The sequence below is a fragment of the Pleurodeles waltl genome, chromosome 1_1 (genome assembly GCF_031143425.1).
Source record: "Pleurodeles waltl isolate 20211129_DDA chromosome 1_1, aPleWal1.hap1.20221129, whole genome shotgun sequence".
Classification (NCBI taxonomy): Eukaryota; Metazoa; Chordata; class Amphibia; order Caudata; family Salamandridae; genus Pleurodeles; species Pleurodeles waltl.
This window is the reverse complement of record NC_090436.1, coordinates 990780253-990798233: the sequence shown is the minus strand read 5'-3', so window position 1 is coordinate 990798233 and position 17981 is coordinate 990780253. Positions and strand designations below refer to the sequence as shown.

The following is a 17981-nucleotide window of genomic DNA, read 5'->3' as shown; positions in this document are numbered from 1 at the left end:
CTTGGATTTGAATGTCCTCGTAGATATGGAGTAAGGCAAGGCAGTGCAAATCATTGCGATGCCTTACTCTACGCAAGGGAGGTGTTCCATGGGCATCACAGTGGGTGTTCACATGCAACACCCATAGATTTTAATACAACATCAGATTTACCATCCCTGGTTAACCTGAGGATGTGCCAAAACCTTACGCCTCCACAGGTGAGGCACAAAAAAGAAACAATAGAGTCATTTCTCCTCGTTTTCCATCTTTCTATGGGAAAACCCATCCCAGGATTGCTTTTGTGCAGAAAGGTGGCCTTTTCTGCACAAAAACAACCCTGCATGCAATGCAGACACCATTGCACCATGGTGAAAAGGTGCCTGCATTGGCTCTAGGCAACCCACTGTGCACCAGCGCAGGAGGAGGAGACAGGAATGTGCTGTATTTCTTAAATATGGTGCATTCCTGCCCTTTCCAAGTGATGCATTGCAGGGCAGCAAGGTGGATGCCAGAAGGACCCAGAAGCAGTCTCGTCACACCCACAAAGACAAAAAAAGTACTGGACTACGACAGGTCGAAACTAAATAAAGCCAATTACCATCTAATTCATCCTGCAAGATTTCCTTGGCATCACCACGAAACAACAGTAAAGAAGGTGAATGTGCGTTGATCACATATAAAAGAGAACAACATGCACAAGAGGGCCTTGCTGCTTGCAGAGAATATGAAACAGGGGCAGAAACAAGTGGACTGAGAAAGCAAAAGAAATCATATGTAAATTGCCACAAAATAAATATGAACTGTTGCCCAGTAGCTTTTGTAATCAATAGTGATGCATCTATCAACATCATGCCAGTTGAACAATTTCACAGTTATCGCCTGTAACATGACTCAAAGTGACAAGTATGAAAGTGTACACAGGGACTGCTTCCAAACCATTGCAGAGTCACAGATTATTCGTAGTGACCCTGCAGCACAAGAAGACGTGTGTCCAGGCCACAATTCAAGTTCTTCAACTCAAGGTACTCCATGTAGTGCATGCCTACTTAGGTTTATAACTGCTGTTGACATGGGGCTGATATTCATCAAATTCAACTAAAATACACAACTTGAAATTGTGAGATCAGTTCCCATCACTGTTTCTTGTCTAAGAAGACTCAAAACGATGAAAGTGCAATTTCACATTAGTAAAGACATCAGACCTATTACACAGCAACATCACAGGATAGCATTTATCTACAAGAAGCGGTCAATAAGGAGCAAGAAGCTTTGCTAAAACATGACATTATTGAGCGCTCTACTGTTCCCACACCATGAGTGTTGTCCATTGTAGTGGTGCCAAAAAAGGACTGTGAAGGTGTATTGCACATCTGCGTAGATATGTGCCAAGCCAACAAAGCTATCAAGAAACAGAGACATCCTGGTATGCACATTGCAGCCATGATCATGCAGTTAAATGGAGTCAACGTTTTCTCCTATCTTGACCTGAACAAGGGCTACCATCAGCTTAAACTAGAAGAGAACTGCAGGTACATTACCACTGTTCGTTTATTTAGATGCAAAAGATTAAGCTGTGAAGTGTCCTCTGTTGCAGAAATATTCCTAGAAGTTATACATAGGATTATTCAGCCGGTGATACACACCTTTAGTTACAGTGATGATATACTGTTATTTGATGCAACATGAAAGGAGCATGATATAGCCCACAAACAAGTGTGTCAACTACTTACAGATGTGGGCCTCACCCTAAATGCCGAAAAGTGTGAATTTCACAAAACAAAGCTTAAGTACTTTGGACATGTATTTTCTGATGAAGGTATGACAACTGATCCTGACAAAATATGAGCACTGTCAAGCACCAGTCCTTCACAAGATGTCACCAAGGTAGGGTCCTTCTCAGGCGTGGCCAGCTATTGTTCTAAGAACATTTGTGACTTTTGTGACTTTGCCACGGTGAGTGCCCCTTTGCGAGACCTTACGACACAAAATGTCTAGTTTTGATGGTCCACTGAATGTGATTGCAGTTTTAAAAACATAAAACATGCAATTGAAAACGTGACTGAGATGGCTTACTTTGATCCCAAATTCCACACTGAGCTCACTGTTGGTCTGAGCCCTGAGGGGTCGGAAGCAATCCTTGCTCAGCATAGTGGACATCCAATTGCTCGGAGACACATTGTGCATACGCCAGTCAAAGTTTGACTGAAACATAACACGCCTATTCTCAGCCAGAAAAGGAGAGTCTGACGGTGGTATGGGCTCGTGAAAAGTTTCACGAGTTTCTGTATGGAAAGCACTTCACAATCCTCACTGACCTTCAGACGTTACTCATCATTTTTGACAATCCGAAAGTCAAGATGCCCCCTTGCATCAAGAGGTGTGGGTTGTGTCTACAATAATACAACTATGTAATTGTGCAAAAGACAAGCAAGAATTAAAACCCTGTCTATTTCTCACAAGTAACTCTACAGAGCATAGATCAAGGTTGAAAACTGCTGAGGAGTACATCAACTTCATTGTGAAGTCGAGCATGCCTACAGCTTTGTCCACTGAGCAGCTCATTGCCGCTACCAATGCTGATAAGGACATGTGCCCTTAAAGACATTATTGCAGCCCAGTCCTAGAGACAGAGGTCCTTATTCTGACCATGTCAGTCCGAGATCCGCCGAAGTGGAGGTGGCGGTCTCAATGCCGCGATCCCAGCGGTGCAGACCACCGTATTAGGAGCATGGCGGTGTGGCCGATGGCTTGCAGCCACACCACTGCCAGGCCTGCCAGTGCACAGCAGGGCAAACCGCCAAGGGTTCACCGCCGTCCAAGGACCGCCATGCACAAATGTGCATGGTAATATGGCGGGCAGAGTTGTGATGTTGTGGTGTTGCTGGTTGTCGGACTGCCTTTCTCACACCCTCGTTTGGCCTGGCAGTGTCGAATTGAGGTCTGTATTACAGCGTTTTTTCGCTTTATGGCTCGTAATGCGGCGGCCAGTGTACCGCCACCACCTGCAGTCTGGTAGTGGATTTTTGCACGGCAGTCCAGCTCCAAAACCGTCAATCCCGTAATGAGGGCCAGAGTGTTTGATCTTTAAGTGATGATGTTGAATTTCAGAAATATTGCAATGTCCAATATAAAGAGTTTGTGACCAAAGAAGGGATTGTGCTAAGAAGATCCCAGATTGTCAGACCTGCAAGTTTGAAACATCAGGTTATTGAACTCATCATGGAGGCCATTGTGGCACTGTGGTCACTAAGATGGCATTGAGGGATTGAATGTGGTTCCCTTGCTTGGATGAGAAAGTGGAGTGGGAACTAAAGGAGTGCCATTTATGCAACTGCTTGTTTCCCAAGATGACCCAGCATCTCCTGACTATGTCTGATCTCCCTGTGCATGTGTGGGAAAGAATAGCTGTTGATTTCTTTGGGCATCTGGCCACTGGACATCACCTTATGGTGATCACTGACAAGCATTTCAAGCTTCCTCAGATAGAAGACATGTCATCCACAACCCAAAACAAAGTGATTGAGTGGCTAGATAACATCTTTGCAGTGCAGGGCATACCAGACATTCTCAAGTCTGACAATGGTCCACCATTCAATAGCAAGGAGTTTGAGGAGTTTCTAGCTGGTCTTATTATAAAACATCAGAAAAGCAAACCTTTGTGGCCTCAAGCCGACTGTGTCCTAGAACGATTTATGGAGACCCTGAAATGGGTGGTTCAATGTGCATTGATTGAGAGTCTGTATCTGAGTCAGGGTTTATGCCAAGCCCTCCATGCTTATTGGTCAACCCTTCATTCAACTATATGGATGAGTCCTGCTACTCTGATGTTCGGGAGAGCCATGAGAACCAAACTATCAGAGTGGACCCCTGAGCAAACCGTACAAGATGATCTAGTTCATTCTACTGACGCTGCTCAGAAGCATTAGATGAAGACATAAGCTGATCGACATTGTCAAAATTAAGAGATTGTGTTCAATGGTGATTTGGTTCTCTGCCAAAAAAAAGCGAAAGACAGATCATCCATTTGATGTGGAACCTCTAAAATTTGTGACATAAAAGAAGCTATTGTATGATGGAACCACACATGCTGGAACTACGCATGTCTTAACAATGAGGTTGAATTAACAACCGCGTTGTTTCCATGCAAGCCTTTACCATGCATGCCTTTACAATGAATTTTCATTGTAAAAGCATGCCTAGTAAAGTCATGTGTGGAAACGGCACGCAAAACGGCATGCGTGGTTCTATCATACCACACCCCCACCTGCACTGGGGCCCAAAACTACCCCCACCCCTAATACCTAAATTACCCCAACCAACCCCACCTGCCCTAAAAAAAATATCCCAACACCTCCACCATCACCCCTATAAAAATAAGGTACCCCCACAAACCCTAAACCTAAAATAAAACAATCCCAACACCCCCCACCCGCCCTAAGCCCTACAAAAATACTATCCCGACTCCCCCACCCGTAAAAATAAACTATCCCAACCACCCACCTGCCATGAGCTCTAAAAAAAACAAAAACTATCCCAACTCCCCTACCCCTAAAAATAAACTACCAAGACCCCCTCACCTGTGCTGAGCCCTAAAAAAAAAATAACTCTGACCCCTACCCCTAAAAAATAAACTACCACAACAACCCCCACTTGCCCTGAGCCCTAAAACCTTACCTCATAATAAGTAAACTACCCCGAGCCCCCACCCACACTAAGCCCTAAAAAATTTTTACAAAAAACTATACCAACCCCCACCCCAGCCCCTAAGAATTACATTTCTCCGAACCCTCCACCCACCCTGAGCTGTTAAAAAAAACAACCTCCACCCCTAAAAACTGAAGCTAATGTACCCTGACACCCCTACCTACCCTAAGCCCTAAATCCACCCCTTTGCTAAAAACTACCCACCAACCCTGCCCCAACCCCACTTACCTCACCGTGTCCTCTCCCAATCCTTCCTCTTCTTTTCTCCTCCCTCGTCCCTCCCTTCCTTAAACCTTTCCTCACCCCTTTAAAAATAAACTACCCCACCCTAAATAAAAAAATACCCAAACCCCAACCCGCGCCCCATTAAAAAAAAGCCCGCCTCCGAGGCCTCCACCCACCCCAGTCTCTTAATCCACTGCCCTCCCATGCCCCAGCCACACTTACCTCACTGCATCACTCCCTAGCCCAACCCCCACCCTAATTCCTTAAAAAGATACCCAAACCCCCACCGCTTCCCATAAAAACAAATAGCCTGCCCGAGCCCCACCAACCCAATCCCTTAATACAGCCCCACACCTGACCCAGCCCCACTCGCCTCACCGCGTCACTCCCGCCCCTAGCCCAACCCCCACCCTAATTCCTTAAAAAAATACCTAAACCCTCACCCCTGCCCCTTAAAAAAATAGCCCACCATCAGCTCCCCACCCACCCCAATTTCTTAATCCACCCCCAACCCACCGCCCCTGCCCCTAGTGCTCTAGTCAATATTGAAATTCTTGCAGGTATGTTTCCTTCCATCTCTGAGTGAATAATAAGCAAGCCTCAAAAAGAGTAAAGAAATTTTACTTTGATCGATCTTGGCTAGCCTACTTATGTGAAAAGTATTACTTCTTCAAGGATTTGGTTCTATGGGGATGGAGACATCTACTGACATGAATATTTAAATAGACTCCAAGTAGGTTGATATGTGCAGACAAGTCCTTACCAATGAAACTACCTTTTCCTGCTATCATTTCCACATCAAGAAGATTTGCCAAAAAATAGTGTATTAATTTGTGCAATCATGCCAGCATCAAATACATTTGTAAGCTCGGAAAACTGTACACATAAAGGAACTATGGTACTTGGCAAACCATAAAGCATATGTTTAATTAGAATATATAAAAAATAACATTTCTCGGTTTAATTTGATGGAATTTACAAATGTTTGTTAACATGCCCTAGATTTAACACTGTGTCCTCGTGACCATCAATCTACTCAGTCGACATTACACTTCCTTATTTTTGAAAATTTTATGTATTTTTAGACATAGGGGGTCATTCCGACCCTGGCGGTAAATACCGCCAGGGCCGGGGACCGCGGGAGCACCGGCAACAGGCTGGCGGTGCTCCCTTGGGCATTCTGACCGCGGCGGTTCGGCCGCGGTCAGAACAGGAAAACCGGCGGTCTCCCGCCGGTTTTCCGCTGCCCTGGGAATCCCCCATGGCGGCGCAGCTTGCTGCGCCGCCATGGGGGATTCCGACCCCCTCATCGCCATCCTGTTCCTGGCGGTTCCACCCGCCAGGAACAGGATGGCGGTGAGGGGTGTCATGGGGCCCCTGGGGGCCCCTGCAGTGCCCATGCCAATGGCATGGGCACTGCAGGGGCCCCCGTAAGAGGGCCCCACTTTGTATTTCAGTGTCTGCATTGCAGACACTTAAATACACGACGGGTGCCACTGCACCCGTCGCACATCCTCCACTCCGCCGGCTCCATTCGGAGCCGGCATCCTCATGGAGGGCTGTTTCCCACTGGGCTGGCGGGCGGCCTTTTGGCGGTCGCCCGCCAGCCCGGTGGGAAACCCAGAATGACCGCTGCGGTCTTTTGACCGCGGTACGGTCTTCTGGCGGTTCCCTCCAGGCGGGCGGCTCCCGCCGCCCGCCGGGGTCAGAATGACCCCCATAGTTTCCTGCTGCCTATCCTGAAAGACGTTAACCTCAGGCAAGGTAAGGAAACTATCCTTTATATACAATCCTTACAATCAAAGTACATATTTGGGCTGTGGTGAGATTTTTTATAGTGTGCATTAATTTAAGGAATGCACTGAATATTCTTTGTTGTTTTATTATATCTTGATTCAATTTACTGGTTTTCAGATGTATACATGCCCTGTCTGACTCCTGATTAATTTGTTTTTATCTGTTTTATTGTGCGCGGATGGTTGATACATACATAATAAAGTAATTCTGACATTGGACTTCGATATCCTGAAACCTGAAAAGATTATCTTATTTGAAATAATGCCTTGGTTAAGGCAGCTAAATTTGACACATTCCTTAAGAGAAAGGGTCCTGGGGAAGCAAACAACTTGATAATATGGAAGAATATGGCATTCTTATATTCTCAGATTATCTTTCAGATAAAAGTTTGAAGATAGTGTTCTGGAAGAGAAGCTCAATATAATTTGCAAAGATGTGGTTTTATAGCAATTGAGTATGTAAGTATTTATAATTATGTATGTGCATATGTACGTATGTATAGTCAATAGTGCTAGACTGTCCTCATATATACTCGCATATAAATGATAAAGGCTGATTTCCTGTTACATAACAGGAAACTAGTGATTGAACTCTCTATTTTGACTAAATATTTGGTATGAAAAGGCAAGGTATCATCTGCCTTTGTTTACTGTTTTACACTCTATATTGTTTTTATATGTTTGTTACGCGTAAAATGGGAAGCCATTGTTATGTGTTTGTATGTTATTATTGCATAACAATTTTCATTTTTTGATTCATTCTGTGAATTGGCACAATTTCTCCACATTTCTTCTCTTTTCTTCTCTTTTTTCTTTTGTATGCTTAGATTTTGTTAATTTATGATTGGCTGTTTTCTCCTGAAACCATTGTTGTGGTTATAAGATTTAATTGCCCAAGGTTCTGAGTTAGCAGGGCTGCCCCCATTGTTGTAAAACCAACCTTCTAAAAGTGTCATTTTCAAAACTGTAATTTAAGATCTGGCTTCACCATAAGTTAGGATTTTTCATTACAATTCCAAAGACACCAAACATGAACTGGTTATTACCTGCTCCCATTTGGAAATTACAACTTAGTAAATGTAATATTGTAACTCCAATATTATCCTATCTGATAGGTATGCCTTGCAGTAGAGAAAAACAAATTTACGTTTTTTTTTACTACCAGGACATGTAAACCTTAAAAGTACATGTCCAACTTTTTAAACACACTGCACCCTGTACCCTGCTCTGTCCGGGGCTATCCTAGGGGTGACTCAGGTTTATTTTGCCAGGTCGAAATGGTAGTTTGCAACTGCATGCACATGCTTCAATGGCAGGCCTGTGGCATGTTGAAAGTGCTACCTAAATGGGGGCACACTACATGCTGCAGGCCCACTATCAGCATTTATTTTACAGACCCTGGGCACAGGTAGTGCCACTTTGGTAGGGACTTAAAAGTAAATTAAATATGCCAACTCGGGATAAGTCAATGAGCTGTGTGTTAAGGAGTGAGACCATGCACTTTACCACTGGTTAGCAATAGTAAAGTGGCCAGACTCCTAAGGCCAGCAAAAACGAGATCTGCAAAAATAAGGCAAGAGACGCAAAAGGTTTGTGGGAATTCCACCCTAAGACTGGCAGGTCTACAAATAATAAAAATATTTGGCATGGGGAGTGGCATGATGAGCATCAGGAGAGATGGAAGCAAGTGGCCTAGGGATGCCTTGCAGCTGGCATGCTGTTTTAAATAAATACAATTGTAAAAGATTTTACATATGGAGTAGGATGGGACGCATCATACACGAAGTAAAATTAGAACAGAGGAACAAAGAGGAAAAAATTATCAGAGAGATAACAAGTAAACATGTTATCATGGGCACTCCTATGGAGTGCTGAATATAAAAACAGAAAAAAATACACTGTGGCCAGCAGAGGAAGGCTACACCTCCGCCAGTCAAAATATTGTGAATCTGAAATGTTCCTTGGTAGGACAACCACAGGAATGATAAGGAAATTTATCACATCAAGAGCAGGCTTGTGTTATAGACAACAAAGACATCTAATTAATAGAAAGCGGCTAACAAAAGCGCTCTGTAAGTATACACAGGTATGTTGCTTAGGTCTACAAAAGGAAAGAATCGACAATTTAAGTAGGTTATTCTGTTCCTAATGCAAACAGGAATATTTTTCTTTCCATTGAGGTTTTGGCTTTCCTGGACAGTAGGAAAAAAGTGTGATCATATAGTTCACTGCCATTTCTGTCACCCACATATTGTTTGCAGGAACATGAGTAACGTACTTGTAAAACCACTGGTTAAATATTGGTTGAAGTGTTAAACAGTACTGCCTTAGTTTTGCTTGCATTTATTCCATAATACCCACACTTAGCAAAAGTAACATTTAACTATGTTGCCCGGTTGATATTGTCTCAAACTACATCACGGTATCTGCATATAATTGAGTTTATCCGCCCCGTTGTTTGTAGAAAACGTAGCTGAAGCAGTAAAGATTGCTGTAACTAAAAGTTACAAAGAAAAATTCAAAAGAAGAGTTATTAGGGGAACCCTGAGGTGTACCAATAGAGAAATATATGGAACCAACCACTTCAGAGTTCATTAAGACAGAGGCAGATAATCTATCATATAATGCCATTGTTAAGCTCATGAAGTGGGATGGAAAACACATCCTGTCCTGTAATTGAAAAAGGCAATCTCACCTGAGTTCAAACATCTTCTCAGCATCTAATACTGAAAGAATCTACTGTGAAGAAAACATATCTATTGCTGTAGCTGGATTATCTAACTCTTTTGATTAATTGAAGTAGATGTTCTGCTCATCTATAGGAAGCTTTTCCCTTGAATGGCTCATTCACTATTGCTAAGAACTTCAGGACATAGATGTATCAGACTCCTGGGAAGTCCCTGCAGCAATGGCTTTTAAAATTCTCATGAACTTCTGCTTGATATCCTCAAGTTTTACTAAACTTTAAATTGTATAGACCTTTGGCAACTCTTGGAGTTTGCTACAATCACTTCAGCTGAGAATCATGTCCCTGGTTTAGAAACAGTGTTTAGACACTGTTGCAATTTCGTACCTCAAAGTGCGAATTATGTGATTATGCATCAAAGCCCAGTTCATAGGCAACCATGTCTCCACTAACTGCAACCATGTCTGCCTTCTGAAGTATTTGAAGATCAAACATTTTAAACATTCAGGAGCATATTTATTATGAAGCCATGCAAGGCAACCTTGCACAGCCCTGAGTGTTTGATACATTTGGAGCAACTCAAGGCAGCATCCAGTCTTTGCAATTCCTTCCAACAAGTATTTGCTCCAATGCAATACACATATGTTAGCATCACCACAAACTGGCAGCACTCAATACAAACAGGAAAACGGCATATAATTAATTGAGGGCATGTTTGTTAAACTAATAGAATGAAATCTAAAACTCACGGGTACAGCTAAGGATGTTCCCAAGAGACAAACTAAAGCGACCAGGGTCTTCATGCCTTTAAATCTGTGAAGATATTGAAAACGAGCATAGAATGTAAATGAAATAATAGGTAAACATTGCACATATACAGTACTATCAGAAGGAGTTGGTAAATTCCTCTTAATTGCAAATGAACATTATGCAGGTCGTCGAGAAGACCTTCGATAAAACATACACATTCCACTAAAGCTCTTTTTGAAGTATTTGTTTCAACTATGTGTTTATTTGAAGGTGAAAGGCAGTATTTTTCTTATTTTATGAAGTACCAACACCACGAGGATCCTAAACCCGTTATACAGTAAATACAAATAACCATTGTAACTTTTTAAAAGTGCAAAAACTGTGGCATTTTCTAAACGTCTGAGTGAGTGTATTTTAAACGGTACATGATGAATTTTAAAGGTTTGAAAATAGATGCAAGTAACTTTAACAAGAAACAGTTTTGAAACTTTGGAAGCAATTCCAGCAGAGAAGATAATTTCACTTTTTTTAAAATAGAAAAGTACATTCTTCACTGTCAGCATAATAAAACACAGTGAAGTACACGATGGATACAACTATAGTTAAATATAAGTGCAGCAATGTATTTACTTTTCTTTCTACTCTTTCTTAAATAATTATTGCATCTTTCATTGAGTTAACTGAACGACAAACTGTCACCGCTAACAACAAAAAAAAGAAATTCGACTACAGAAAGCAAATTAAAAGTATGTAAACATAAGTTGCTTCTGAGTGCTTGTACACAAGTATTAGCCAAATATTCTTAACATGTTAACTACTAAAAAATATATGTAGACGTTTTTAACCATGTATTATTTTGTGTGAAACGCCTTTTTGTGAAGAAGCACAACTGTAAAATGTTATAATCCTTTCTACAGAAAAAACGTAACGATCACAATTGTTTATTTAATAATGCAATATATAATCATTTGGGACTATTCATAATTTGCACTTTGCAGTATGTTTTATAGCACTACAAAAGGTACTGCAAAATGCTACTCACAAAGCTATGTGTAGAATTTATGACTCTACCTCTCCTATTCTTTTCTGTGCGGAGATCACTGCCCAGAGTGTGGCGTATCTGCACATGTAGGTATATGTTTTAGTAGTAAATGTGGGAGGGGCGGAGGGGAGTGGCTGGAAAATGGAGAATGCTTACTACCAAAGTAGAGAGGAATAGGTATGAGTAATGAGGAATTAAATGAGGGTCAGTGAGTGTTAAAAGGATGGTCAGGGAGGGGTTTAGGTATGGATGTTTACCCATTCACAAAAAAATACAATCCTTATCACAAACCTCACTTTTAAATATGCTACAGCCAAAAAAGGAACCAAAACTGTAGTAAAGTAATCCAGCTCAGTGTTGAAGTAAGCCTGGCACCACACATGGCCAACCACTGCTACCTGCATGGCGACCTCCATATGGTAAAGTATAGGAAAAACTTGCATACACTTTAATATATGGTTTGAGGTTTATTCCTAAAGATAAGATTAGGTTTGTGCTAAAAATAAGAAATTCCAATTTCCAGACCTGATGCATGAGGTTAATAATTTTGATACATATTCAATGTATCTATTTTGTCTCCCTTTTCCTTTTCCTGGAAAATATAGGCCACAGAAATATTTCCTCCCCTACACTTTCTCAAACCCAATTCACTACATGTGTCTGGGATTCAGAAGTGCTGAGCAATCTTTGAAAAGAATAGAAGATGTATGTGAATACTAGAAGTGTTAAAACATGGAGTCAAGCAAAGTTGTGAAATTTCACAATTTGCAAAGACAGGTTTAACTAGTTTGGCAGTGATTACTTGGAGCTTGCTGTCCTGCCCAAGAAGTTAGGGATATCAAGTTGTTGTGAAAAGCACGCCCAGAAAAGTCAGTAGCTATTCCTGCTACCACTAAGGGTTGCCCTTATCATTGAGTGGCAGCAGGAAATAACAGAATGTACTAATATGGTGTTCACTGCCCTCCCACCAGAAGTCTAGTTATTTAGAGTTGGACTTCCTATAGATATGCAGCCATGCACCATTTATTCGCTGTCTGGCGAAAGTCCCACATTGTAGATCAGGATGTCCAATGGGTAAGGACTGACGTGAGCGGGAGGGAGTGCTGTCTAGTAACAGAAGAGCAGCTAACAGCCTTTGGGAACAGAGAAAGCATTTCTTGCTGTAGGGTTCCACTTTTATAGCCCCTTTTTAAACTTTGCATTTCACTAAGCTAGGAAAGTGCCTAGAACACTTTTGGAAGGGTATGAATCCACTGTGTAATCAATTTCACACATCCCTAGTGAATATTGAAAAAGATACCAGTGTATGCACCAAACTGCTGGGAACACCCAGTTAGTGTCATGACATCTTTATGATTGAGAAATGTCCGAACGCCTTGTGCAAATACAAGAGTTGTTTTTGAGGTCTGGGCACATAAAATTCCATAGATTCTTAGGTCCATATTCATGAGAAAGTGGCACATCAGAGCTGATGCTCCACTTTTTCTGCGCCACTCCTATTGCCAACTAATGACACCACGGTGGCAGCATATTTGTAAAACTGCGCACCATGGCACTCGTTAGTACAGTAACGCCAACATTTTTGACACTATTGTGGTGCTTTGCTACACTAGTATCTAAAATGTTGACGATAGTGCAGCAAAGTGCAAGGCGGCCCATAGGTTTCTAGGGTTTAATGGCTGCTCTGAGTAGGCGTTAAAAATGACGTCACAAATGGTGCAGTGAAATCTGTTAAATTTCACTACACCATTTTTGCTGCCCACCTAGTGCTGGAATGCCCCCTTGCATACATTATGCCTGGCACAGCATAATGTGGCACAAGGGGTTACAAAGTGGTGCAATGCATGCATTGCGCCACTTTGTAAATATGGCGCTGGGAAGAGGCCACCTTAGAACAGCCTTAGCGACAGAAAAAGGATGTTAAGGTGGCGCACAGGGCTCTTAAATTGCCCCATAGTCTCAGAAGCAGGATCTTAAAGTGCTGTGCTCAGAAAGCACTAATCTCTCATGGGGGTCGCTCCTCCGGGTGGGACATGTGTAGTGACTGGGCCTCTGATTTGCACTTATATGACCTTTTGTGCTTTGAGTGCCTTAGGTTAAAAAAAAAAAAAAAATCTGAACCTGTGTAAGCACATTCGGGACATTTCTTTCTTTTTGGATATCACCCCATTTTTTTCCAATCGTCTTTAGTGCATCGGTGGGCAAAAAAGGAACTTCAGGAGAAAGGAAACATAAAATGGATGACAGTTAACAATGTCCCTCCTGTATAAATGAGTTTCACAAAGCAGAATTTGGAAAGAGATGTGAGCAATTCAAGAAACTTCCGTGGTCTGTTTTTCTGCTCTATTTACCACGCAGTGTTCTTTGTCCAGCTTATAATGAACAGAATAAAACACTAAATGTTGTTGTACAGTGTGTGTCAGTGTGCTCAGGAATCTTAACTGAGGCGTAGAGTTTCCAATACCTTGTGTGTCAAACAACGAAGTTATTCACAGCAGCAGGTGTCCTCGGCCTCTTGGACTTAGAAGCAGCCAAGGGCTAGAACAAGGGCCAATGGCGTAGTTTGGCAGAGGTCCTACATACCGATTCAACAAGAGATTGTATTGAATTTGGTCTTTTTGTGAGAACCTTCTGAAATACGTTAAAGTCACTCAACATCACCTCCAGAGGGGTCACTGCGGTTGGTTACAAGCTTTTTGGCGCAGTGCTTGATTTGTTTAAAAAAAAGTGCATAGGGTTTTTATTAGAAGTACACCGCAGGTGCTGGTGAATGCCAGGGTTACAGAATACCAAAACTGCCTATTTTGGATCCCACCTCATGCATCTTTTTTCCCAATCTACACTTCCAGGCGCTTTACCTTATTCTTGCAAGTTCTTTTTCGTTCCTGATTTCCCCTTTAGCACCATTTTCCAATCTCCTACATTACTCATTTTCTACTTTTCTCTCTGTGGCTCTGGGTAAATGTCTGAGGATGAGAAAGAAATAAGCTCCATTTCCAAAAACTGTGCTAGCACTCACCACCTGCAACCACTAGCATAAATTAAGCATTGTGGTAGAATTCAGGCAGTGTTGCCAAATACTATTCAACATGTAGACGTTAGGTCTCAAGGAGCCAGATGTACAAACACTGCAGTTCCAAAAAATGGTCGCAAATTGAGCACTGCCTTTATGCTAATAGAATTGGATTTTGCAAATCGGCCTGTGTACTACTACGTTGTTCTGCAAAACAACGATTAATATTCATTAGGGAGGTCGCAATTGCAAACCCCTCGGGTATTATCTGCAATCACAGGAATGCTGGCCTTCAAGGGACAACAGGGCACTTCCCCCATCATTGCTTTTTTTATTTTATTTTAATTGCTGCTCCATAAAAAACGGTTTGGGAAAACTTCAGGGGGAGCAAGCAATGGTACCCTGGAACATGGCTTACTCCTCAGGAGACTGTCACCCCAATTCACAAAGGGACGGACCCTTATGTCTCTGTGAATGAATTACCAACTTATTTCAGAAGTGGGTAACTTTGCAAACTAATTAAACGTTCAAAACAAATCACAGTTTGGAACGAATGCCCTTTTTACATTCGTTTGAAATTGTGATTCGGAATGGGTCGCATAACCTATTTTACAAATCGGAAAACATTTTGACTCAAAAATAGGTTTTCTACATTAATAGCCATTTTGCAAATCACAGAATTAGTGACTGCAAAATCCTTATTTAAGTGCATTATTGGTATTGACTTTTCACTGCTTCCTTAAGGTGCACCCCAAAGAGAAGGTCATCACGCTGATTTTTGCTCTTCTTTTTAAGCCTCCTTATCATGCGACCCACCCCTGGAGATAATCACTTTGCCTTTGATATTTTAAAAATGGCGATAACGTTGGCCACAATTTCAACACCATTTCACTTTAACATCTGTCCTTTTATTAATTCTTCTGCTTTCTTTTGGAGGAGTGTAAATGAAATAGCACCATTGTGATTAGCACCAGTATACGCATGATCTGCTTCAACTACCCAAATGCGAAAAACTCAGTGTTATGAAGATTACCTTTATAGCATTCAACATTACCATATCTTTATGGCATTCAGCATTACCACTTCACCCCTTTTCCTAATCATGATCCTTTCCACATGAGATGCCAAGCTGTCTGAAACCCTCTCATCAGATATTACCTGTAGAACCCATTCGACAGGGCAGAAGCCAGAATTCCAGTCCAGATGCAGTTCAAGAAGCTTCTAGTGGGATTGTAAGTGTCAGGTAAAACCCATTCAGCAATGCTTTGAAAATCACTGGTGTCTTTCCTTCCGTTTTGCCCAAAAAGTCACCCTCTATTTATAACCCAACCTGTATGTCATCTTGAAGAAAACATAAATTTTAGTGTGAAGTTGCTATTTTCTACCCTTTACACCAAATGACAATGGGCCATCAGCACTCCAGGTGTTCAGGAACTGGGGTACAATAAGGGATGCAGAATAACATGCCTGAAATAACAGACCTTCTTCAGGAAGTAGATGGAAGGGTGGAGCTTCACTACTGTGGCTGAACATAGCTTAATTAGAAAATCTTTTAACATAGAAATGGAGGAAAGATCAAAACCAGGGCCCAAATAGAGGGTAAATTGAATTTTTTCACTAAATGGGAATCCTGACGTTTTCTCACCGCAGTCATAGGCTATGGTTTCCTAAAGGCGCATGTCACTTTAAGGTGACTCCTGAAGTTAAACATTAATGTAACAAGAAGTCTTCTTTGAACAATAATCAAGGCTGGTACAGGACTAAGGGCATATTTCAACCCCAAGAACAGAACAATCCACTCAAAAAGAAGTGCCAATTAGCTGAGTTAGGGTCCCAGTCCAACTAAAAGCAAAATAAATCTGCATTGCAACAGAAATGGTAGGAAAAACTGACTTTCTAGGTGTGGGTTTAGATGGACTACAAACTGAGTGTAACTTTTCAAGTCTCACAAATACATCTTATGTTACCCTAAACTAGGCAATTTGGGTGTGGTACTATTTTCTGTTTTTATTTAGGAAGTCAATGTGCAGTATTCCAGGTGTTGAGGTTGGGCAACAATGAGGGAAGCACAATATTCTGGTTGAGAAGGCAATCTGACAGACCTTCAGAGGGACAGAGATGGAGGATCAGAGAATCAGTTTCTCTGCATAGTAGACAGAAATGTGAGCTGAACAATAGCTTAAGGGGACATCCTCTATCAGTTCAGAGAGGTCTATGCTTTCAATTAAGGAGTTACAGAAAAAAAGGAGTAAGAGCACCTTTAAACTACTGGAAAAGAACGATCCCCATTGGCAAGGTCACATATTAAGTGAAGCAAGATTCCAGGCTATAGAAGAGCTAAATAAATCATAATTGGAACCCATACATATTGCACATAAACCCAACTTTAGGGGTGGAAGCTCTGGCCATTCGATAAGGGGGGGGGGATAAAGGGAGGGTTTACTCCAATTCCAATAATATTGTTTCAAGGAGAGACACAAGACACAAAAACATCAAATCCACAAGGGAACCCAGAATGGGTCTGCCTCTTTTTAACTCCTGAATTTATGAAAAATCCTGACAGTCAGGGGAAAAGCAAAAATAAACCTCCTGCCAATGGATAGAACGGGGGATCTACCCTCAAAGCAAGGCGCCTCTCCCCAAGGAACAGAATATTAGCAACAGATTGTTCACTTGGGAAGTGAAAATACCTATTCTTGACCTTGGCAACATTTTGGCTGTCAGTTTGAATATGCCTATCTTAGAAGTCCAGAGATAAGAGGAAGCTCTTGCTCAGGGTGTTCACCTGAAGATACCTTCTCTCCGGAATGGGAAGTGCTATCAGTGAGTAGAGGTTTAGCTCTGCACAAGTGATCAGGGGAATGATTCCTTTTGAAATAGATATTGTTTCCCTGAAGGATGATATAAGCCTCTGCCACTGTCATTCTTCTTCACTAAAACCACTATTAAGTCAGATGTTGCTCAAGGTCTTAGATTACTGTTAGAAATGGGGTCTTTGGTTGGCAGGTTACCTCCTGTCCAAGCAAGGACCCTCACTCTAGTCAGGGTAAGTCACATACAATCCATATTATCCTGTGCCCACCCTCTGGCAGCTTGGCACTGAGCAGTCAGGCTTAACTTAGAAGGCAGTGTGTAAAGTATTTGTGCAATAAATCATACAATAACACAATATAACACCACAAAAATACACCACACAGTGTTTAGAAAAAATATATAATATTTATCTGGATATTTGCAGGTCAAAACAATCAAAGATCCAATAAGAAAATGTAAAGACATCACTGAAAATTGATATAAAGGCCCTCATTCTAAGTCTGGCGGGCGGCGGAGGCCGCCCGCCAGACTTCCCCCCTCCAAAATACCGCTCCGCGGTCCAGAGACCGCAGAGGGTATTCCAAGTTTTCCCCTGGGCTGGCGGGCGGCCGCCAAAAGGCCTCCCGCCAGCCCAGGGGAAAACAACCTTCCCACGATGAAGCCGGCTCGTAATCGAGCCGGCGGAGTGGGAAGGTGCGACGGGTGCTACTGCACCCGTCGCGTATTTCACTGTCTGCTATGCAGACAGTGAAATACTAGCGGGGCCCTCTTACGGGGGCCCCTGCAGTGCCCATGCCATTGGCATGGGCACTGCAGGGGCCCCCAGGGGCCCCGCGACACCCCCTACCGCCATCCTGTTCCTGGCGGGCGAACCGCCAGGAACAGGATGGCGGTAGGGGGTGTCAGAATCCCCAAGGCGGCGCAGCATGCTGCGCCGCCTTGGAGGATTCATTTGGGCAGCGGGAAACTGG

General features: G+C 42.4%; 1 protein-coding gene across 2 annotated transcripts in view; it reads right to left on the bottom strand.

Annotated features, from left to right (window-relative positions):
• LOC138290887 (SPARC-like protein 1) overlaps positions 1 to 17981 on the bottom strand; it is a 221440-nt gene that overhangs the window by 189069 nt on the left and 14390 nt on the right. For both annotated transcript variants that reach the window (XM_069230278.1, XM_069230279.1), the window contains exon 2: positions 10141 to 10204. In XM_069230278.1, the coding sequence (XP_069086379.1) occupies positions 10141 to 10194 (54 nt within the window). In that variant the 5' untranslated portion in view covers positions 10195 to 10204. The remainder of the gene's footprint in view (positions 1 to 10140; positions 10205 to 17981) is intronic.